At 42.5% G+C, this 25,184-nt stretch overlaps 1 protein-coding gene across 1 annotated transcript in view; it reads right to left on the bottom strand.

Annotated features, from left to right (window-relative positions):
• Window positions 1-24,289, bottom strand: part of LOC139649470 (NLR family CARD domain-containing protein 3-like) — a 44,991-nt gene extending 20,702 nt beyond the window's left edge. Inside the window, exons 1-9 of the mRNA XM_071525882.1 lie at window positions 23,944-24,289; window positions 16,732-16,845; window positions 16,128-16,241; window positions 14,328-14,441; window positions 12,899-13,012; window positions 10,138-10,216; window positions 9,736-9,964; window positions 5,401-7,183; window positions 5,128-5,301 (exon numbers count right to left, since the gene is read on the bottom strand). Of these exons, the coding sequence (XP_071381983.1) occupies window positions 5,128-5,301; window positions 5,401-7,183; window positions 9,736-9,964; window positions 10,138-10,216; window positions 12,899-13,012; window positions 14,328-14,441; window positions 16,128-16,241; window positions 16,732-16,845; window positions 23,944-23,951 (2,729 nt within the window). The 5' untranslated portion in view covers window positions 23,952-24,289. The remainder of the gene's footprint in view (window positions 1-5,127; window positions 5,302-5,400; window positions 7,184-9,735; window positions 9,965-10,137; window positions 10,217-12,898; window positions 13,013-14,327; window positions 14,442-16,127; window positions 16,242-16,731; window positions 16,846-23,943) is intronic.
• Between the last annotated feature and the right edge of the window lie 895 nt (window positions 24,290-25,184).

The raw sequence follows: 25,184 nt of genomic DNA, 5'->3' as shown, positions 1-25,184 counted from the left end.
GTATCCACGTCAGCTGCCCCCGTGGGGGTCAGTCCCCGTACATATGGAATATGTAGGGTGACGAGATAGTCTCTCCACTCAGAGAACCTGGGTTACAGTGTAACCTTCCGTTATTTTCAACCTGGACCTTGTTTTCCTAGTTTTTGCTGTCATGGCGAATGAGTTCAAAACTTCATCACTTCCTTCCCTATAGAGTTTTACGTAGCTTCAGTTAAACAGGAGCACTGCTGTCCAACACACACACACACACACACACAGCAAACACTCTCCAACAGGAACCAAAAAAGTGATTAAAACACGGTAACACTCACACTGCAGTTAAACGTCTTCAGATAGTTGTGACTGAACACTTATCATGACATTAAAGTTATAATAGTCCATTTGATGCTTTCTTAGCGCTGCTCACTCTCTTCCCTGTTTACGTGTCACAGCCCTGGTTCGCCACTAGATGGCTCCACTGAACTGTTCATGACCCCGACCGCTTGCTGCCAATAATTATGGTTCAACTGTTGCCACCTGTGTTTAATTAGTTTACTGTGTTCACCTGTCCTCTGTCCTGTGTCTAGGTTTGATATTTAAGTTGCTTCCCTCAGCTGCTTTTTGCTCAGTCTTGGAGTTCTCCAGTTGTTTGACCTGAGATACCAAGAAAAGTTGGATTTTTGTTTTGCTGTCTTGTTCACCGCCATTTTGCAAGTAGACTCTTGAGTTTCTGTCTCTGCACTTCGGTCCACTCGGTTCACTTTTACATCACTGTGCTGGCTGCTGGGTTTCTGCTGCGTTCAGGTCATACTGGAAGAACCGGAAGAACGGGGTTTCACTGCTTTGTTTTGTTATTAGGGGTCCAAGCACGTAGTGCTGGAACCCTATTGTATTTGCTGGAATTCTTCTTCTTTCTTTCTTTCTTTCTTTCTTTCTTTCTTTCTTTTTCTCCGCTAAAAGTATGCAGCCATATGTGGCAGGTGGCTCCTACAGGCAGGGCAGCCCATGCACATTGGCCAGATGGTGGTGCTATAACAAGCAACTTTAACTTTTGGCCAATAACTTCTGAACCGTGTGTCGTAGACTGAAAATTCTCGTGTTCCTAGATTCTTTAGAATGTTCCAAGTCCAACCCATATATCACTTTCAATGTCCACCATATTGCATTGTCCACCATTTTGAATTATTTAAGAAACACTTTTTTTGCAACTCCTAGGCCATTCATCCAATTCACATGAAACTTGGTGTGGAGAATCCGTCCTCTTTCAAAGTTGTATAAAGGTTATTGATAGGTCAAATGGTTTGGCTTTTATCGACCAGTAACCTTTTAATGAAACACATAACACTAAATTGCCCATAACTCATTAACCATTCATCTAATTAAGCAAAAATTTTAAACACATGTTGAGAAGTGTTGCGGGAACACACCCCCAAAAGCATTTTTAACTACCACTAGTGGGCGCTATAAATGCAAAATGTTTAGATCTCGTAATCGGCTACATGGATTCGTACAAAATTCGGTTCACACGATCTAGGTTCATGACTCAGTCGATGCCTAAAATTTGGTAATGATTGATTAAAGTGGGCGTGGCTTATTACAACAAATCTAAATTTCTAGACATTTCACATTCCAAAATTCCAAAAATTTAAATAAATCACCCTTATGTCCTACAGAGCTGAAATTTTTTCAGCACATCCACTGAATTGTGACAAAGGTTTGCCTCACTGCAACCTATGGTCAATTCAGATGTCCGCCACTCTATATTTTTCAAAATATGCAAAATCAATTAACATCTATATCTCCACAAGTCTTCAGTCATATGCTACCAAAATTGACACAGACATTCTCTAGATGGTAGATATCAAATTTTTCAAAGGGTGTTCAGATCGGTCAAACGGTGATGCTGCAATGATATTAAATATCTTACTGTAATTACCGTAGTACTGTATGCACATCATTTTCTATTTCGCCAATAATTTGATCAAACTTAATATTTGACAATACACCCGAAACCAGCAGAATGATGTGTGATTTTTTCAGAATTTCATCACTAACATTTTGACTGTTGTAAGCGTTTTAAGTTTAAATAGACAAAAATACCCCAGTTTTGCACATGTGATGTCATTGCCTCAACTTGTGAGAAGGTGTGTGGAAACCATGTCTCCACAGTGGGACAGTCAGTCAGTCACCTTCTCTGGGGATACAAAGGTCTAGGGTTCGAATCCCCAGGTGGCCAAGTCCTACTTGCCAACAATGTAACAATTCATGCATGTGGTATGTTTTTCAAGTGCTTATTGAAGTCATGTTAAGTCAAAGGTTGCCTATTGTGACCCTCTGAAAATTTCTTTTTAGTAAGTATTTTTCTCTGCTAAAAGTGGTTGTGCAGCAAAAACTGTAAGACCTAGAAACACCAAAAATTGGTAGGTGGGTTGCAAATTCCACCCACTACTCAGTTGGCAGAGTAGTAAAGCTCAGGTCTTTGGATCACAAGGTTGTGAGTTCAAGTCCCTGATGAACAGTGACATTTTGAGGTTTCATGAAAAGTAAATCAACACTAAATCAGAGTGTAGAAAACTCAAAGCAGGTGTTTGACATCATCCGTCAATGGCAAAATACCTGATTGGCATCACTGATTGGGGTGTGGCCAGACCTTTCAACCCAAAGGGCTCTAACATATTCCACGTAAGGAACACATGTAGCAACGCAAAGAGCAACGCACGGGTCTCGCGTCCTTGTGTAGCAAAATGTGTATGGCAAAAATTTATAATGTGACGCATGTCAGGTAGGGACGCTGAATGAAAAACAAAAGGAGGAACTACCATTGAAGAAGTCATTTCCTGTGTAAACAAATGTCAGTGGCAGCAGATTTGGAAGAACAGCTGGCTGTCAGACGTATGTACCATCTTCTTTTCATTGCTCTCTTTCATTGCTCTTTTAAATGCTGCTCCAGCATCAGATTGGCTTTGCTTCTCCTTGTGGATTAGCGATTTATAACAAGTGACAAGTGACACGGTCTACGTGTGTTTGCTATGTCAGCAAACAGTTTGCGGAGTACTCGCGTTAGCGCATGCGTTCCTTACGTGGAGTATGTTAGAGCCCATAGAGAGCAGTGCAGCAGCGGCTTTCTGGCCCATGTGATTTAGTATTGTTTTGTTCATTAATGGAGAGTATTACAATGTTTTATACCATGGCCTGGGTGAATACACGATTCTTATTGGCTGTAAGGTCCATTAATTCCTGATAATAATAATTCCGGACACCTACTAAGTAGTTCCAGTGAAACTGTCTGTTCACCGTTCTAAATTAATGCGCTGGCTACGTAGTATCAGCCTGTGTCTAAAATGAGTAACCATAGCAACAGGGACGCAGTCAAAGCCTCCGTTTACAATTTGTATGTTCGTGAAAATCTTGATATTGATTTGGGGACAATGACATGGCTGGATAGTCTTGTTGTTAAACATACTGTCAAATTATATTTACTGTTTGTTATTGACTTTGAATGTTGCTAGCATAACGTTAGCTTTCTGGCTCATAGCTGAACCAAAGGGTTCTATGAACTGAGCGGACTAGAAATATCTCCTGCTGCCAAGTCCTATCTAAGGTTCGTCCTCTTTACTGGAGCAGTGAACAACACTTCCATTGCATAAGAACCTTATGGGATGGTAATGATTGTTCCAGGTATTAGTCAAACCCTCAGGTGTTACCAAGGAAACTGAGTTATGGCTTGTGAAAAACTTTAGATTTTGATTACAAAACACATTAAAATATAAATTAATGGTCTTAATTTGTTTTTCTTTGGCAAGTGACCATGGTATAAGCAGGATAATGCCCTTCGAGGAGTCCCTTACTTATAAAGTGATTAGCACTGTCAATCATAGGCGGCAGTATCACAATACTTCTCCCTTTAGTTATTTTCTCCTCAGTAACCCTGTAACAGGAGTTTAGCTCAGTAGGTAAAGTGTCTTCCTCTCACTGTCGAAAGTTGTGGGTTCAAATCCAGGCTTGTCCTTTCTGAAGTCATTAGTTGTCAAGAACAAGCGGTATGTGTTCTAATAGAAAGTCTGGCCATTGTGAATAACTTCAACAATGTGGTTGCAATGAAATGATGAACTTGACAGAAGTCATGGGCCAACACAACAGCCGGTGTTAAACTGCATGTTTGATCTTCACAACATGTCAGTTTTTGTGTGTAAAACTAACATTTTCAGCCATATCACCCAGCACTAATAGCTTGATTGTTTACTCTTGATGATTTTGTACAGGTTTTCTGAGAAAGAGATCCCAGCTCTCAGTGTAAACTCCTTGTTTAAACAGAGTTAAATGTTGGATTTTCTCATTAGTACACTGCTCTGAAATTAATTATAGTAATGCAAACAGTAATTGTCTCCAATATTAACAGTTGACCCAAGGATCGGGTTTGTGTTTTCATTTCAGTTCTCGACTCAATTTGAATTTATTTTCTATTTCAACAACAGAGGCAGTGAGGAGAGGAAATAATGAAATATTCTCACAGAGGATAGAAAGTAGAGCTGAATGTTGGTTTCTCAGCTGGTTTCACAAACCACATCAGCAGGAAAATGACAGCCTGGTAAAACCATCCTGATCACGTGACCTCACATTCTGTTTCACTCCACGGATCAGTCTGGACGTCTAGCCGCCCACATCAATTTCAGTGGGCGGGAGTACTTGCCTTGACAGACAAACTCCTTTAGCCAATCAGCGAATCCAAATTCAAATCCAGTCAGAAGAATGGCGAAAACGGCGAACGAGAAAACTCTGCTAGTGCATACTCTTGTTCTTGTTTAATTGTTGTTATTGAGTCTATTTCTGCAATAACTGCACTTATGGCTGTGTTTACTAACGTTAACGTTACAGCTCGTTGCTTCGGGAGATGCCATTACTGTTTTGGCAGCGGCGTCACGTCATCAACCTCGACGCAGTCCCTGATTGGCCCGGTTCCATTGCAAGTTCTGGAAATCGATGTGGGCGGCTAGAAGTCCAGACTGATCGGTGGAGCGAAACAGAATGTGAGGTCACGTGATCAGGATGGTCTTACCAGGCTAGGAAAATGAGAGGTATTTCACTGACATTAATGTGCATGTAAAGCAGAATTTAAATGGTCTGTTGAACAGTAACAGTGATCCTGACCTGAGAGTCTCCAGTCTGCAGTGTGGACTCTCCAGTCCAGCAGAGAGCAGCTTCACTCCTGAATCCTGCAGGTCGTTGTGACTCAGGTCCAGCTCTCTAAGACTAGAGGACTGGGAGCTGAGAACTGAGGCCAGAGCTTCACAGCTTCTCTCTGACAGCTGACAGACACTCAGCCTGAAGGAGAATTAGTGATGAAAAAAAAACAAACATTGAAAATATTTCTTTCTCTCCTCACAACATATATTGAATCTATCCACTTTTCTATGCACTTACACAGATTTATTGGAGGCTTTGACCACTGGCAGCAGCCTCAGAAGAGCCTCCTCTGAAGCAGAGTATTTCTTCAGGTCAAACACGTCCAGCTCTTCTTCTGATGTCAGTAAGATGAAGGCCAGAGCCGACCACTGAGCAGGGGAGAGTTTCTCTGTGGAGAGACTTCCTGATCTCAGGTGCTGTTGGATCTCCTCCACTAGAGAATGGTCATTCAGCTCTTTCAGACAGTGGAACAGATTGATGCTTCTCTCTGGAGAGGGATTCTCCCTGATCTTCTCCTTAATGTACTGGACTGTTTCCTGATTGGTCTGTGAGCTACTTCCTGTCTGTGTCAGCAGGCCTCGTAGGAGAGTCTGATTGGTCTGCAGTGAAAGACCCAGGAGGAAGCGGAGGAACAAGTCCAGGTGTCCATTTGGACTCTGTAAGGCCTTGTCCACAGCACTCTGGTAGAGGAGATTTACCTGAGATTTGTCTCTGGAGGTTGATTGTGGTTCTGACAGCAGATTGACACCAGAGTCGATGAATGAGACGATGACATAAACAGCAGCCAGAAACTCCTGAATGCTCAGATGGACAAAGCAGAACACCTTGTCCTGATACAGCCCACACTCCTCTTTAAAGATCTGTGTGAACACTCCTGAGTACACTGAGGCTGCTCTGATATCAATGCCACACTCTGTCAGGTCGGCTTCATAGAAGATCAGGTTGCCTTTCTCCAGCTGCTCAAAAGCCAGTTTTCCCAGAGAGAGAATCATCTTCCTAGTCTCTGTATTCCAGTGTGGATCTGTCTCATCTCCCCCATGATACTTGATGTTCTGCTGTTTGGACTGAACCACCAGGAAGTGGATGTACATCTCAGTCAGGGTCTTGGGCAGGTCTTCTCTCTCACTGGTTTTCAACACATGGTCCAGAACTGTAGCAGTGATCCAGCAGAAGACTGGGATGTGGCACATGATGTGGAGGCTTCGTGAATTCTTGATGTGGGAGATGATTCTGCTGGCCTGCTCCTCATCTCTGAATCTCTTCCTGAAGTACTCCTCCTTCTGTGGGTCAGTGAAGCCTCTCACCTCTGTCACCATGTCAACGCACTCAGGAGGGATCTGATTGGCTGCTGCAGGTCGTGTGGTTATCCAGAGGCGAGCAGAGGGAAGCAGTTTCCCCTTGATGAGGTTTGTCAGCAGCACATCCACTGAGGTCGACTCTGTAACATCAGTCAGGATCTCGTTGTTCTTGAAGTCTAGAGGAAGTCGACACTCATCCAGACCATCAAAGATGAACACAACCTGGAACTTGTCAAACCTGCAGATTTCTGCTTCTTTGGTCTCAGTAAAGAAGTGATGAAGAAGTTTCACCAAGCTGTACTTTTTCCCTTTCAGCAGATTCAGCTCTCGGAAAGTGAATGGAAATATGAACTGTATATCCTGGTTGGCTTTGTCTTCAGCCCAGTCCAGAGTGAACTTCTGTGTTAAGACTGTTTTCCCAATGCCAGCCACTCCCTTTGTCATCAATGTTCTGGTTGGTTTATCTCTTCCAGGTAAGGGTTTAAAGATGTCTTCACATTTGATTGGTGTTTCTGGTCTCGCTGGTTTCCTGGATGCTGCTTCAATCTGTCTGACCTCATGTTCATCATTGACCTCTCCACTCCCTCCCTCTGTGATGTAAAGCTCTGTGTAGATCTGCTTCAGAAGTGTTGGGTTTCCTGCTTTAGCAATCCCCTCAAACACACACTGAAACTTCTCCTTCAGACTGGATTTGAGTTGATGTTGACACGCAGCAGGAGTTTCTGAAAGAACAAAGAACAAATAACATCAATGAGCAGATGTTTCAGTAAACATGAGAAATGTTAACATTTCCTGGTAAATGTATATAAACATCGAACAAAAAGTTCGGAAATTTGTGTTTGGTAGATTATTTCTCTGTTGTAACAATGCTTCTTGGCAATACATTTTATACCGTTGGAAAGCCTGTTTATTTCCCTTTTAAATGGTGCCCCATTTGTAAGGAACATGCGTTTGTGGGATGAGCAGCACAGCTGAGTATGTGGGTTGCGCTCATGAAAAATTTGCCAAATCTTCTCTGCCAATGCCAAACAGCTTATTCTGCTGTTGCTATTGATTCTTGTTTTGAGCTTCCGGTCCCCCAGGTGCTGACAATCAGGTACCTGATTGGCACCTGATTGGCAGCACCTGTGAGCATGGGCCCTGCTACAGTGGTCAATTGGTGTCTGCTCCAAGAATCGGCATGCCACGTTTGTCTCGATAAGGCCTGTGCGATAGGGCGACTTCAAGCTGGTGTTCCACAAAAGCAAGTTGCCTCATTATTTGGAGTGAGCCATAGTACCATCTCCAAACTGAAGGCCAAGTTCCATGAAACGGGGGATGTCAGAGACAGACCGCGAAGTGGGCGTCCCAAGAAGACGACACCCCGAGAAGACCGGTTCCTCACCTTTTCAGCACTTAGGAACCGTAGGCTGTCTTCTACAGATTTGCAGTCAAGGTTTGCAGGACGATATGGCACACGGCTCTCGGCCCAGACGATCCGGAACAGACCGCACGCGGCCGATCTCCGGGCTCATAGGGCTGCCAGGAGGCCTGCCATGACCGGCCTTCACCGTCAGGCCCGTTTGCGCCGGTGTCGGCAACACCTGCACTGGAACCTGAACATGTGGAGGAACGTTATGTTCAGCGATGAGTCCAGATTCTGCCTACGGAAGTTGGATCGTAGGGTCAAAGTGTGGAGAAGACGGGGAGAACGCTATGCTGATCGCTGCACCGATAGAGTAACACCTTTTGGTGGAGGCAGTGTGATGGTGTGGGGCGGCATCTCCATCACTGGAAAAACGAGGCTCGTCATCATCGGAGGCGATCTCAATGCAGAGAGATATCGAGATGAGATTCCGCAACCGGTGGCGATCCCGTATCTCCACAGTCTGGGACCGAACTCCATCCTCCAAGATGACAACGCTCGCCCCCACAGAGCGGGGTTTATCAGAGACTACCTCCAGAATTTGGGAGTAGAGAGAATGGAATGGCCTGCCAACAGTCCTGACCTCAACCCAACTGAACACTTATGGGATCAGCTCGGGCGTGCCGTTCGTGCTAGAGTGACCGACACAACCACGTCGGCTGACTTGCGACAAATCCTGGTTGAGGAGTGGAATGCCATCCCACAGCAGTGTGTGACCAGGCTGGTGACCAGCATGAGGAGGAGGTGCCAGGCTGTTGTGGCTGTGTATGGTTCTTCCACACGCTACTGAGGCTCCTGACTGTTTGTTCAATGAATAAATTGTAAAATTGCCAATATGTCTTGTTTCTTCCTTGTTACTGATAGACTTCAATCATCCAATCCACCAAACAGTCAATAGCAACAGCAGAATAAGCTGTTTGGCATTGACAGAGAAGATTTGGCAAATTTTTCATGAGCGCAACCCACATACTCAGCTGTGCTGCTCATCCCACAAATGCATGTTCCTTACAAATGGGGCACCATTTAAAAGGGAAATAAACAGGCTTTCCAACGGTATAAAATGTATTGCCAAGAAGCATTGTTACAACAGAGAAATAATCTACCAAACACAAATTTCCGAACTTTTTGTTCGATGTTTATATCTCCACTCCATGGCATCCACTCAGCTCATCAGTGGTGAGTGGTCAAACAGGTCCTGACTGTGTGTACAGCTCAGTGTGAAAGGCAACTGGTGTGGTGCTGTTTGTTTTTTCCCCAGTGTGCATCACTGTGTTCAGTGTGTTACACTCACATTAACAAATTAGTCATTATTATTATCCAGAGGGATTCTGCTCATTTACCTTTCAATCTTGAAATGAGTAGATCTCGTTTGGCAAATGTTCAGATTTACAGCAGAGTTTGGACATTGTCATGGTTTCTTTTATTTAAAACTATAGCCACTATATGCCGTAAAGTTCCAACACGCAGGATGGCTACTCACAGTTTGTTGATCTTGTGTTCTTGTTGGCTTGGATTATTTGGCTTGTTCCGAACAAATAATGACTCAAATACATTCAGAAAAATAAAACAGGCCTTTACAAGTCAAATGAAATCAAAAGGAGCAAAACTCAAATAAAATGTTCTTCTCTCTCTAATAACTCCTTTCTTAACACTCGTTTCATTTATATTCTTGAGAACTGTGGCTCGACGGCGTCTTCCAGCTCCGGCTTGCCGCAAGTTATTTGCTCCTATATTCTTTTGCCAATCTTTCACCTATAGGTGGCAACATTGTCTTGAAAACAAAAACAAAACTGGCTCTAACAGACATAAATCTCCCATTTTCCACCATCTCCCCTTTCCATCATGTTAAACCTGTTAAAAGCCTCTTACTGCTCTGCAGAGAGTCAGCCAGCTCCTCCTGCTTCATTCTCCTCAGGAACTGCAGTGTGATTTTCAGAAAATCCTCTCTTCTGCTCCTCCTCTGCTCTTCCTCCTCACCGTCCACCACCTCCTCATCCTCGCTCTGTCTCTCTAAGCATTCTGGGTAATCTGCACTCAGAACCCTCTGGAACCTTTTCAGCTCGTTCTTCACAAAGGTGACGATGTTCTCCTCAAGCAGCTGGAACAGAATAATATATGAATTAAACTTTCTGACTAAAATCATGGAAGACAACATCAGATCCATCACAGACTGAAAGCCCGCTGGTCTAAAGAGTGCAGCATGGAGACTGAATGTTTGTTTTGCATTTCACTTGTTGGTGAAGTAAAAGGTGTTGTTGTACATTTACACACCATAAATATGGAGTCCAGGTCTGTTTGATGCTCCTGGACAGACTGACCACTGGGAACCTCTGACCTCTCCTGGTGAACTCTGGGAAAAAAACAAAATATCAGATATTAGGTCATAGGTCATGTTGAAACCATTTTGCAGATTTGCCTTATTGATTCATAATTATGTTTGAGATATCATGCATTTTGCTGTTGTAAATTATGCTGATCGTGTTGGGATGTCCTGCGTCGAGGTTTCTGTTGTTTTGTTTGTTGTTGATATTATTGTGATAATTATGATCTGATGTTTGATAGGGTGACGTCATCTGTAGGTGCCCTTTTGATTTAGGAAAGGTGAACAGGTGTTCACGAGAGCGGAAGGGCAAACAATTTTCAACCGCACAACTGGTCATTTGTTATACAGAGCCATCATTTTTTGTTTGAAGTTGAATTTATTAGGGGTCCAAGCACGTAGTGCGGGGAACCCTATTGTTTTTCTTCTTCTTCTTCTTCCCTAAAAGTATCTGGATCTCAGAAACCGTAAGAGCTACAGCGACCAAACTTGGCAGATAGGTCCAAAGTCTCAGCCACTACTCAGGTTACGAAATCCACGTCAATTGGCCTCATGGTGGCGCTATAGCAAGAAACTTTACGCTATAACTTCTGAACTGTATGGGCCACAATCAAAATTCCACTTTCACTGGATTCCTTGGTTCATTCTGCATCCATCCATACAGGCCCCACCCATTTCCGCCTAACTAGATTTTCCGCCATTTTGAATTTTGTCCAAAACAGTTTTTTCGCTTCTTCTCCTACATATTTTGTCCAATCTTCACCAATTTTCGCTCACAGCATGTCTGGACTGTCCTGCACAAACGTTATCGAGCAGTTTTTTGATAGTCCATACCGTTTTGCTACAACTGGCTTTCAAAATTTATAGACAAGGGCTAATATACAAAAATTGCCATAAGTCAGGAAGTTGTTGGCCTACCTTAAACAAATTTGGTACATATGTGCACAGGTCAACTCTGAGGTAGCATGCAACATTTGGTGGTATTGTAACCATAGTTGACCATAGTTAAAATACTCTAAGGCTCTAAATAGCCTATAGCTTGGACAGTCTCATAACTTGGCCCTATTTTTTGGTGTTCCCTCGATGGCCATCCTGTGGACTCAGTAGCCTAATGGTTAATGCATAGGTCTGCAATGCAAAAGATCGCCGGGTCAAGTTCCGTGGTTAAGGCTATCACCTCACACTGCTAAGCTTGTGATAACTAAGCCTAATGTCTTAAGTTTCTAATCTTTGGACAAATGACCGTATAAAAAGATGAACTTGACAGAAGTCACGGGCCAACACAAAAGCCGGTGTTAGACTGCATGTCCGAACTTCACAACATGTCAGTTTTTGTGTGTGTCTTTCTACCTTCTGTAATGTTTTGTCTATCTGTCTGTCTTATCAAATAGTGCTTGGACCCCTCAATCGCCACTTGCGGCTATATTTTATTTTCTGTTTGTCCAATAAAAGGACGAACCATGACATTGAGAACAAGAGAATGCGCGTTGATTTTCTGACCGCTCCTAACAGGTCATATTGTCACACACACACACCTTTTAAATACTATTTGAATTCGCTCATTCACAGCAAAGGATTCAAATGTTTCAAGATTCTACAGTTATGGACACTTAAGGAATAGTTCATCCACAAATGAAATTGTCGTCATCATCTCCTCCCCTCATGTCAGTTGAAACACTGGTGGAGTTTGTATGTCAGTATAACACACAGTGAGTTAGCTGGCACAGCTTCATATCAGCCTTCTGCAAACCAACTGGAGTGAATGGAGAATGTTTCTTTAGAGTCCAGAAAGGTAAAAAAAAATGACAGAAAATTACTTCAAACAGCAGAATCCAAGAGTTCTGAATCCAAACTGCACTGTGGGTCCAAAAGTCCAATATTCACCTCATTATCTCCTAGATTCTCTTCAGTCTCAGAGCTCTGGTCACCCTACAGATTCCTGCTGCCTTCAGGTGCTCCTCGTCAGCTCGTACTTCTGAGTTTTACAGTCATAAATACCACTTGTCGTGTATTCAAATATTTTTAGACAGCAATAACAAAATGGAAACAAAAGTTGCTCTTTGCTCACTATTTTAGAAACCAAGTGGTACAAAGCTACTTTGTGCTGCAAAGTTTATTGGCTAACAGTTGTTGTATATGTGTGGCACCTACAAGTTAAACAGAGTAAGAATGTCACATCTTGGGTATCAAGTAAAATTAAACTTTTCCATCTGTATTCATCAGTTTATTGGGTCGTTCAAGCACACTTTACACATAATTACAATATTCTCTGCACCATTTGAAGGCAGCATCTGCTTGCTACTGTTGTGACAGCTGGCGCAGTGCAGAACAAGTGATAATCTGGGAGATAACGAGGTGAATATTGGACTTTTGGACCCACAGTGTGATCGTTTGGCTTCACAACACTTGGATTCTTCTGTTTTTATTGTCATTTTTTACCTTTTTGGAACTATGAAGAAATGGTCTCCATCCAGTTGTTTTGGAGCAGGCTGATATGAAGCTGCTCCAGCTGACTCACTGTGTGTTATATTGACATACAATACATCGGGGTGTTGTAGGAACATTGGAAAACACAGAGGATCAAAGCTCCTCACCATCACACAGGAGTGTTTACTGTCTAACAGTATGAAGGGCCAGACCAATTTTATATCTCATGACTGAGGCTGATGACAACAAACCCATCTGCTTTGATCATCAGTTTTAATTTTTTACCTTTTATCAATAGAGTGATGTCCATGTCTGAAGTTAAGAGGAGGACTCATAGACTGGTAACTCTTCATGGACACACAGCTGGGTACAGGAGAGTCTGGTCTGTCCTGCTGGATCCTGATAGAAACACAGGATGGACAAAACAGAGCTGATGGTAGAAAAAGGTTAGACAGACCAGCTTTTTGTCACGGGAAGGTGTGGTGAGGACCCAAACGCAGGACAGCGAGGCAGGTTGTGATCAAAACCCCAAGACTGGGTGTTTAATTGAACAGATAGCAGGTGACACAGGAAACCAAAAAACCAAGAGCTCTTCACAAACTGACAAAAACAACATAACACAATTATCCGACAAAGACTGACTGGGGAACAAGACTAATATACACATGGGGGGTGATTACAAATTAGACACAGCTGTGGCAGACAGGTAACATGGTACACAAAGAACTAAAAGAACTAGACAGGGAAACATACAAAGAAATACAAAACCTAGACAAGGCAAAAGTCACAACCATGACAGTACCCCCCCTCTAGGGACGGCTCTTGACGTCCCACATGGTCCATGAGGTAGGGGGACTTGAGGGGCTCTGGGGATCGAGACGGGAGGTCAGATGGACAAGCAGGCAGGGAAAGGGGCTGAAACCCCCCGGAGCTTTCTTCCACTGCCGGGACGAGAGGGTAGGCTTGAGAGCGCTGGGAAGACAGACAAGCGGGGCTCACCAGGAGAAGGCAGGCTGTGTGGTAGCTGGGTGCTGTCCGCTGGGTCCAGGCTGGTCGGATCATTCTGTCACAGGGAGGTGTGGTGAAGACCCAAACGCAGGACAGCGAGGCAGGTTGTGATCAAAACCCCAAGACTGGGTGTTTAATTGAACAGATAGCAGGTGACACAGGAAATCCAAAAACAAGAGCTCTACACAAACTGACAGAAATAACATAACACAATTATCCGACAAAGACTGACTGGGGAACAAGACTAATATACACATGGGGGTGATTACAAATTAGACACAGCTGGGGCAGACAGGTAACATGGTACACGAAGAACTAAAAGAACTAGACAGGGAAACATACAAAGAAATACAAAACCTAGACAAGGCAAAAGTCACAACCATGACACATTTGACCAGTGGGTTGACAGTTGCTGGAGAGAAAATGAGAAACACTTTTCCCTCCCTCCACAACTTCCTCCAAAGATCCTTTATACAAGAAACTGAAAACCCAAATTGATCTAGTAGAAGACTGTGGTTATACTGGGTAGCTCCCAGTGTCTAACAGGAATAGACTGGTTATACTGGGCAGCTCCCAGGTGTGAATATATTACTGTATGTGAAGAAGAGTGATGCTGAAAAGGATCATGCATGCTCAGCAAACCTTCTCTGCATGAGTAATAGTTAAAACATGAATACAGTAACATTTAATGCTAGGAACAACTTACTTCTTTTCAGAAGAATGATGTTCATCTTTAAAATAAATAAGGCCTTCCTTTGACTGGTCTCTCTTCATGGACACACAGCTGGGTTGAGGAGAGTCTGGTCTCTCCTGCTGGATCCTGGTAGACAGAGAAGAAGAACACTAAGGCAGGAAATTCACTTTTTAGTGAAGCAGCCACAGCAGCAGGTGGAAACCCAGAAACTACCAGCTAGGTCTAAACACAACAAGTATCAGCATACAATGACAATAATAATAATAATAATAATAATAATAATAATAATAATAATAATAATAATAATAATAATAATAATAATAATAATGATAATAATAATAATGTTGCCCTCCTCTCACTCAGTGATTTCTCTTCTCTCCTCATTCTATTTGCTCTCTAAATAAAATCCCCCTCTCTCTCTCCTTAACTCTTATTCTACTCTCTCTTACATGATTGTTCCAGGCTAACAGGAATATTGTAAGGTCACAGCGGCCCTGACCTTTGCCCTCCTTTATTTTGTTCACTTGTAATTTTGGATGATTGAAGGTTATTCTAACTTCTTGTTCTCTCAAACACTGATGTGTTCACAAACTGTCACAAAGTGTTTTATGTTTCCAACCGAAACAGTTTCAGCCTCCTGATCACAAACCCCGGGCCACACCGCCTACCTGCGCAGCGCGTGTGCTTCGCAGAACCTGTTGCGGTTCTCAGCAAAAATAGACAGTGAAAATGATCTGCTGATAGTCATATTGACATCATACCAGCAACATTACACCTTTCAATACAGTTTCAATGTCTATATCTGTAGAATATATCACAGACATGAAAAAATATAAAAAGTTTTTTACTCAACACTTTCTGTTTCCGTTTCAAATTAAAAGCCCTCTAGCGTTTCTGTGGACAGAATCCCTTCATTTGTTAACACAAGGCTTCTGTTGTTAAATATTTGCAGGACCGTGTTGTAGAAAATTCAGTGACTTGCAGGCTAAATTAGTCTCAGAGCTCTGGTCGCCTTGCAGAGATTCCTGCTGCCTTCAGGTGCTCGTCGTCAGCTCGTACTTCTGAGTTTTACAGTCATAAATACCACTTGTTGTGTATTCAAATATTTTTAAACAGCAATAACAAAATGGACTCTGAAACAAAAGTTGCTCTTTGTTCACTATTTTAGAAACCAAGTGGCACAAAGCTACTTTGTGCTGCAAAGTTTATTGGCTAACAGTTGTTGTATATGTGTGGCACCTACAAGTTAAACAGAGTAAGAATGTCACATCTTGGGTATCAAGTAAAATTCAACTTTTCCATCTGTATTCATCAGTTTATTGGGTCGTTCAAGCACACTTTACACATAATTACAATATTCTCGGCACCATTTGAAGGCAGCATCTGCTTGCTACTGTTGTGACAGCTGGCGCAGTGCAGAACAAGAGCTAATCTGGGAGATAACGAGGTGAATATTGGACTTTTGGACCCACAGTGTGATCGTTTGGCTTCACAACACTTGGAGTCTTCTGTTTGGAGTAATTTTATGGTCATTTTTTTTACTGTTTAGAAACTCTGAAGAAATGGTCTCCATCCAGTTGTTTTGGAGAAGACAGAAGATATGAAGCTGCTCCAGCTGACTCACTGTGTGTTATATTGACATACAATACAATACATCAGGGTGTTGTAGGAACATTGGAAAACACAGAGGATCAAAGCTCCTCACCATCACACAGGAGTGTTTACTGTCTAACAGTATGAAGGGCCAGACCAATTTTATATCTCATGACTGAGTCGGATGACTGATTTTCATCATCAGTTTTACATTTCTACCTTTTATCAATAGAGTGATGTCCATGTCTGAAGTTAAGAGGAGGACTGATAGACTGGTAACTCTTCATGGACACACAGCTGGGTACAGGAGAGTCTGGTCTGTCCTGCTGGATCCTGATAGAAACACAGGATGGACAAAGCAGAGCTGATGGTAGAAAACAGTCAGACAGACCGGCTTTTGACCAGCAGGCTGACAGTTGCTGGAGAGAAAATGAGAAACACTCTTCCCTCCCTCCACAACTTCCTCCAAAGATCCTTTTTACAAGAAACTGAAACCCCAAATTGATCCAGTAGAAGACTGTGGTTATACTGGGTAGCTCCCAGTGTCTAACAGGAACAGACTGGTTATACTGGGCAGCTCCCAGTGTCTAACAGTAACAGACTGGTTATACTGGGCAGCTCCCAGTGTCTAACAGGAACAGACTGGTTATACTGGGCAGCTCCCAGTGTCTAACAGGAACAGACTGGTTATACTGGGCAGCTCTCAGGTGTGAATATATTACTGTATGTGAAGAACAGTGATGCTGAAATAGATCATGCATGCTCAGCAAACCTTCTCTGCATGAGTAATAGTTAAAACATTTTCATGCTAGGAACAACTTACTTCTTTTCAGAAGAATGATGTTCATCTTTAAAATCAGTAAGGTCTTCCTTTGACCGGTCACTCTTCATGGATTTACAGCTGGGTTGAGGAGAGTCTGGTCTGTCCTGCTGGATCCTGGTAGACAGAGAAGAAGAACACTAAGGCAGGAAATTCACTTTTTAGTGAAGCAGCCACAGCAGCAGGTGGATACCCAGAAACTACCAGCTAGGTCTAAACACAACAAGTATCAGCACACCAACATAATAATAATAATAATAAAGTTGCCCTCCTCTCACTGAGTGATTTCTCCTCTCTCCTTATGCTATTTGCTCTCTAAATAAAATCCCCCTCTCTCTCACCTTAACTCTTATTCTACTCTCTCTTACATGATTGTTCCAGGCTAACAGGAATATTGTAAGGTCACAGCGGCCCTGACCTTTGCCCTCCTTTATTTAGGAGACGGCGAACTCTTGAGTAATTTATTTACTCGTAGCAACCGCTAACGCTGAAAGCGTACATGACTTCATCTGCACTCGCTCTACTCTCTTACACTCTTCTGCCCTCCTATCATTCTGCAGTCTCCTTCTACTCTATTCGGGAGACACCTACTGGTAAGGGAGCGTAGTGCACAACATCAACATCCACATTAAGTGTCTATACACACAACACCGATGTGTTCACAAACTGTCACAAAGTGTTTTATGTTTCCAACCGAAACAGAGTTTCAGCCTCCTGATCACAAACGCCGGGCCACACCGCCTACCTGAGCACCTCTGTTGCTTTTCATTTCGGCGCCCATGTGAACAGGTGAGAGCAGCCACACAGCCCGGTGAGCAGCCAGGCTCAGGCGCGCCGCGGCTCGGCTCATCTAGAGATTCGGCGTGTCGCCTATTTCTTCCGCGTGACGCGCACGGTTCTCAGCAAAAATAGACAGTGAAAATCATGACATCATACCAGCAACATTACACCTTTCAATACAGTTTCAATGTCAATGTATCAATTAGTGGAGTACCGGCTTTTAATTGTGGAAATACGGTAGGCTAGTCATAGCAGAACCCCCACGTAAGCTATAATTATATTATGTTAATAAGTTAAAAGAACATCAGGTGAAGGGCAGTATTTTTCCGGTGCTCGCTCTCGCTCTCTCTCTCCCCGAGGGTAAACAAAAACCACGTATTTTTAATTTATTTATTTTTATTATTTACAATTGAGCACACGCTTCTTAACCTTTTTATGTCTAACATAAATATAAATTACATTTATAATGACATGAAATGAAACATTCTGGCCATTATCAAAGGCAAACTCAATGTAGAAAGATAGGGCTGGAAGCTGGGCCGGATCTATGCACAGGCATTCTAGGCACATGCCTAGGGCCTCCTTGCCACTAGGGGGCCCAGACAGAGAGGTAAAGAACATCAACTGCCTACATTAAATGTTTAACACATATTTATTTTCAAATATTTTAAAAATATAAAAATCCGATCTAAAACTTTATTTAAATGTTTATATATTTATTTATACATTTACGTTAGCGCCAAATGTGCGGGCAAAAGTATTTCCGGTTCAGTGGAGATCATCACTGTATGTTAGCAGCAGCGACATATAGGCTAACTGTTAGCAACTTTCCGGTATGCTTTCAGGTGCAGCAAAGCGCGAAAAAAAAGAAAAATGAAGAGGAAGAAAGTAAACGACAGAGAGGGGCTTTACACAAGTTTCTCTCGGGCCCTTCAAAGCCTCAATTACCGGCTGCAACTGCAAGACCCTCCGCTGTGGAGGAGGAGGGCGGAGGCAGGTGATGTTAGCCCCGTTACATTAGCAGTAGAGCAGCAGCGGGTCGCAACTTTGACAGATACCGAGGATGATTCCTCTACAACGACACAAAAACACCACCACAAGCAACAAGGATGGACAACGGATGAAAACAACAACAACGCAACAACATCAGCATCAACATCACTGGACAAGACTATGGAAGAACGTGAGCCAAACATTTTCTTCACAGAACCTCTGGACCCAGACAGAGTGATAGCAAGCTATTCATCTGACCCAGCAAAGTGGAACAAAATTGACGACATAATGCGTGAGTCCTTTGCATCAAACAAACCCTGTCAAAATATTGGGGATTTTTCTGCATCACTGAGAAAATATGGAGACACTAACCGAAGCTTAACTAAGGAACATTTCTTTAGGAAAAAACTAAATGGAGAAATCCTGTCGAGAGAATGGTTAGTATACTCGCCGTCTACTGGCTCTGTATTCTGTTATTGCTGCAAGTTGTTCAGTAAAAGAGACGCTGCATTTACCGCCGGATTTAATGACTGGAAAAACTGTTCCGGTCGCTTCCATGAACATGAAAATTCTGTGGACCATCGCAGTGCTGTGTTCAGTCTGTCAGCGTTTGGAAATAAAAATGCACGAATAGATTCTAATTTAGTACAGCAAGTGGAATCTGAGAGAGCATACTGGCGCAACATTTTAAAACGTATAGTGGCGACTATCCAGTTTCTTTCTTCCCGAGGACTGCCCTTCCGTGGTGACGATGAGCTCCTGGGATCGCCCCACAATGGGAACTTTTTGGGCTGCTTGGAATTAATTAGTCGCTTTGATCCAGTGCTTTCAGAACATCTAGCCAAATACGGAAACAAGGGCAGGAGAAATACCAGTTACCTGTCCTCTACCGTTTGCGATGAGTTCATTCAGGTGATGGCTGAAAAGGTCCTGTGTGCCATTGTAAAAGAAGTTAAAGATGGCAAGTATTTCTCCATCATTGTGGACTCAACACCCGATGTCACACATGTTGATCAGCTCGCTTTGATAATTCGCTATGTCGAGAAGAAGAGTGGGGAGCCTGTCGAGAGGTTTTTAGAGTTCATACCACTACATGGTCATAGCGCAGAACACATGGAGACAACGCTCAAATCTGAGTTAAAAGACTTGGACATTGATTTGATGGACTGTCGTGGGCAAAGCTATGACAATGCCAGTAATATGGCAGGTAAATATTCTGGACTTCAGGCTAGAATAAGAAATGAAAACCCTCATGCTGACTTCATACCATGTTCTGCACATTCTCTTAATTTAGTTGGTGCATGTGCAGCAGAATGTTGCCTAAAAGCAGTTTCATTTTTTGGCTTCATTCAAAGTCTATACAACTTTTTCTCAGCTTCGACACGGCGGTGGGAGATTTTAACAACCCACCTCACGAAGTGCGTTCGAGGTCTGACGCTAAAAAGCCTTTCTGCGACAAGGTGGTCTGTGAGCTGATGCAACGAAGGCTCTGAGATTTGGCTACAAAGCTATTCAAGATGCGTTGAATGAAATCAAAGTTGATCATGGAACCCCCAAAGCTGCGCAATATGAGGCGTGTCAATTAAAGGTACTGTTTGTAAGATTCAGAAAATGCTTGTTATTAGTGACACCTGGTGGCCGTTAAGGTAACTGCAGTCAGCATCCTGTTGCTCGTGCGTGTGCCGCACTCCGTAGGCGCGAGCGAGCATCCTGTGTATCGGCCAAAACAGTGACCATATGAACGTGATGGACCGGCATCATGTTGATAGATGAGGAAGCAGTTTCTTTTTTTTTTTTTTTACTTGCATTCAAATGTCAGTCACATTTGCTGATCGCCATGGTGGCACAGAGAAAAAAGTACGACCTGAAATTCAAGCTGTCAGTTTCAAATTTGCTGAACAAAACTCAGGAGAAGCAGCAGCACAGCAAGACATTTCTCCGTTGATCTTTTTTTTTTTTAATCCTTTTTCTAAGGTAAGCTACCGGTATTTTGATACGGGGCTCTCTCTCTCTCTCTCTCTCTCTCTCTCTCCCTCTCTGCTCTCTGTGCTTTAGAACGTAACCGCTGTGAAACAATCAGAAAATAACGTTTTATTTCTCTGATTCACCGGCTTTCTCGCTACTACCGCTCCCTCTCTTCATTCACTTTCTAGCTCGCTCGACCATCTCTCTCTCTCTCTAGCTCGCTCGACCATCTCTCTCTCTCTCGCTCTTTCTCTCGGGCTATTAATTGAAGTTATATGTAGGTTAAGTATGTTTTCAGTAGGGTTGCAAAATTCCGGGAATTTTCAAAGTTGTAAACTTTCCATGGGAATTAACGGGAATTTATGGGAATTAACGGGAATTTATGGGAATTAACGGGAATAAACCAGGAATTTACTAAATTGAAGGTATGCTCTTAATAGGGAACTTAAATATAGTTGGGGAAAATATATTTTAGCATAATCCCGACTAAAACATATCATGCAAGTACAGTTAAATATCTATGCTATTCCTCAATCACATGCACATAGCACACTGCTTCCTGCAGGGCTGTTGAGGCCACGCCCCCCCTACATTGAGGCCACGCCCCCTACAGGCACTGTGCATTCCTCCATCACATGCATAGATGATTTCTAGAATCCTGGACCACACTTTTGAGCCCAGAGCACAAGACTATTGAAGCCACACATTTGAGCCTGTGGACTTCACAAAGTGAAGTAAGTTTTGATGATATTATGTGGTAATATATTTAACAAATTTGATGTATTACTAATGTTTAACTTACAAATATCACATATAAATGTATTCATACAGTAGATAGCTAGCTGATAAGTTAGATGCCAAATAAGCTATAGCTAGCATAGCCTCATAGATGGTAAATTAATTTTTTCATGTTTCATTCATTTTTCATCATTACATTCATGTTTTTGTTCTTCAATGAAAGAATTGATTGTTCAATAAAATATTTAACACTTGATAAAGTTCTACTTACAAATAAATCTGTTTTAATTGTATTATTTTGGATGGATGTCTGCTTATAACAAAACAAATATTTATGCTTGGATATGATACCTTTCCATTAAATTACCCTCAATTCCCAGTTAATTCCCATAAATTCCCATTAATTCCCATTAATTCCCATAAATTCCCATAATTCCCATGGAAAGTTTCCAATTTGGAATATTTCCAAAATTCCCCAGCTTAACTTCCCATGGAAATTTACCGGAAACTTTCCAGAAATTTACCGGAAATTTTCCACCCCTTTGCAACCCTAGTTTTCAGTGCTGTGTTTTTGTGAGGAGGAACTGTGACTGTGTGAACTTTGTCGGGTGATAACGTTACATTGGCTGTATTTATAACATTATAGGTCGGCGTTAGCTTGCTAGCCAGTTTTCATATGTGAAAACAGCAATAGTTTCACCGTGAGGCTCAGCAATGTCGCTATCTGTTATCTGCAATAACGCTAACTGTTAGTGAACTACATGGAATATGTAACGTTATATGTATTCATCATTTCCTGAATGACTGTAGTTCACCTTGCTGTGTCATTACAGCTTACCGTTGTTTATTTCACCGTTACTGTAAATCAGCATTGTAGTTCACTGTACAAACGGCAGATCCATGCAGCGTAGCTAAGTTACAGCTAGCTGGCTAACCTTAGCATAGCTTTGTGTACAGTTAGATAACGTTATTTGGCCACCGCTGCCACACACAGGAGAAGTTTGCCTTCAGGGCTTTCTGCCAGAAAGTCTTTCTGACAGAAATCCACGGTTATTGTTTAGGTAGGGGTTAGGGTTACCCTGAGGCTTTCTACCAGAAAGCCCTGAAGGCAAACTTGTCCCGTGTGCGCCGCTGCCTTGCATCGCTCTTGGCTAGTAGAAGGTAATCGTTATACACCTTTGCTTTGTAACGTTACATCATTTATTGTTGGCTAAAATCAACACTATTTGTCATAATCACGTTAGCTGGTGAAGTGATTTGGCAAGCTAGCCAACTAACATATCCACTCAGAAAGTATTACGTTACAAACAAGCGAGCTATAGAAGTAGTGAAGCTGAAGAGACGCCACGGGAGCGCGCATAACGTCACATCTGTTGGAGTCTCCCGGAAAAAACGACCCGAGTCCTTCACATCGAATGTAGCTTTACACACTGTTACAGGCAACGGAGAAAGTCGGCTGAGGTCTCATTTTTTAAGTTACAACCCGTTCACACATTGGCAATAAAAAACGATTTATACATGTAAAAAGTTTGTAAAAGTTACATATAGGACCTTTAATAACAGTAATGGGCACCCTTGAAACTGCAGTTATGACTGTTGTGTGGGATGACATTCTCAAAAGAATCAATTTAATCAGCAAAGCGTTGCAGCAGGTACAAATTGATATATGCACCGTTCCTATTCTGTACAATTCACTTGTACAATTCATAGGCAAGGCCAGAAAGATTTTGAAGCCTACGAAGCAGAGGCCAAAACTCTCACAGCAACCGAGGGATACAAGGCAGATAGCCAAAGAAGTCGAGTGAAGAAAGTAATGTTCGGTGAGTCTGCAGGTCCAGTGGTGCGACGCTCAGGACGCGATGCGTTCCTGATTGACACGCATTATGTCATCTGTGATGATGCAAAGACGCATACAAAAATGTGGAGGAGAAATTTCCTTACAAAAGCCAAATCAATGGACATTGGAGAAATGCGTGCAGCGACAGAAAATCTGAAGGAAATATACCCACATGATCTTGAGGAGGACTTTACAGCAGAGTTTTGCCAGTTCGTCTCAGTGGTGAAAAATGAACAATCAGTCATGGACATGTATAAGAAGCTCAGAGAGCTAGGCCTGAGGGATGCTTTCCCTAACGTGGACATTTGCCTTCGTATGTATCTGACATTACCGATTGCAAACTGTTCAGGAGAAAGGTCGTTTTCTTTGTTGAAACGTGTGAAAACCTACCTGAGATCAACAGTAAGGGAAAAGAATGAACACCTTTGCCCTGTTGGCAATTGAGAATGGATTTACGACCTCCCTGGATTTTGATGACATCATTGAGGATTTCACCTCATCGAAAGTCAGGAGAAAGCATCTGTCAATGTAAGTTTTCCATTTAAATATCTAAATCTGAATAAGTAAAGAAATTAAAATCAAACGTAAAATGTGAAAATGCTCCATCTGTCTGTCACTCTTATCCTGTCTGTCTGTATCTGTCTGTCCGTATCTGTCTGTCTGTATCTGTCTGTCTGTATCTGTCTGTCTGTAGGATCTGCAGCAGATAGGAGCCTAAATCTATCCATGTAATCCGGCCCTGGCTGGAAGGCAGTCTGTGGGGACTCCACAGACTGCGAGCCGCAGCAGTTCAGCAGGTAGCCGACATGCACAGGTAGAGGTAGGCAGTGTGTCCCGGGGTAAGCATCACACAGGTTGAAGAATACACTATAAACTGTAATGTAAAGTGTTTGCTACAATACCTTTTCATGTTGGAAACTAGAAGGGCACTCGGAGAGCGCAGACCTCCGCCGAGGCCAATTGCTTGTTCGTGAGTCAGATCCGGATCCGCTCCAAAATGTCAAAGAACACAGAAAGAACATGAAAGAAAACGCGTATATGTATCTTTCAGGACCTTCGCCTCGCTCGGAGGCCGTCCTTACCATAATTACACTACTGTAGGCGCAACGGAATTCATACGGCGGCTGGTTTGACCACGGTGTCGTACTCGGCGGCTCACGTTACCGTAGTCAAAATTTAATGGGTTCTTCCTTGGCCCATGCTACACCCTTCCACGAAGTTTTCGGACCAGTAGTTTTTCCGTAATCCTGCTGACAAACAGACAAACAAACAAACAAACGGCACCGAATACAACCTCCTTGGCGGAGGAAATAACCTGTTGCGCCACGCCGATAAGTGAAAGTGAAAGTAAGAGAGAATACGTAGAGAGAGAGAGAGAGAGAGAGAGAGGGAGTGAGTGAGTGTGAGTCTTGGAAGGGGACAGACTAATTTGAGGAAAGCTCGAGGAAAAAACACACATGCTCTTAAAGGGCCAGTGTACTACAAAATAAAATGACTAAAAACCACATATTATGCAGTTAGTTGGAACCAGGCTAGATAAAACACTGTAGGAAAACTGTACTTATTCAAATCATCATTACTTTAATAATAATTTAATCATTATTACACCATTACTAACCACGCGCCACAACTCCGTGCAGACTTGCTAAAAATGCTAATAAACAGCTTAAATTTGGGAAAATGGAAAAATCAGCTTCGTCAGTCACTGCCTAAGCATAATGGGTTAAAACCTTGCAAATGTTTTATACACGTATAACGTATCATCCACTGTTTTGTTCTGTCTCTTAGCCCACACAAGAAATGCATATAGCCTACCTGTCAATTTTGTGTGGTGTCCTTTCGGTAAGAAGCAATATTATCATTAAATTTATTTCTGATTATGTAGGCTACTGAATAACTTTGACAGCTTAAAATGTAATATAGCACTTCTGTATTGGTTGTAGGCTACCTGGGTAAGTTCAAAACCCACTTCAGTACATATCATTTAATTGGATGAATGAATGAATGAATATATTATTTGTTATCAGAATGGCTGTTTGGTTATATGATGTAAAACACAATATCCCGCAAATTTTTCTTTTTTTACATGGTTTTCTCAAAAACGTACATATTCTGTTGTACTGTTATATCGTTATTCTCCTGT

Source organism: Centroberyx affinis, unplaced genomic scaffold (assembly GCF_046629955.1).
Source record: "Centroberyx affinis isolate AG114_WGS23_722 - 3 ecotype Tasmania unplaced genomic scaffold, CSIRO-AGI_Caff_v1 ptg001352l_1, whole genome shotgun sequence".
NCBI classification, from domain to species: Eukaryota; Metazoa; Chordata; class Actinopteri; order Beryciformes; family Berycidae; genus Centroberyx; species Centroberyx affinis.
This window is presented reverse-complemented; position numbering and strand designations above follow the sequence as displayed.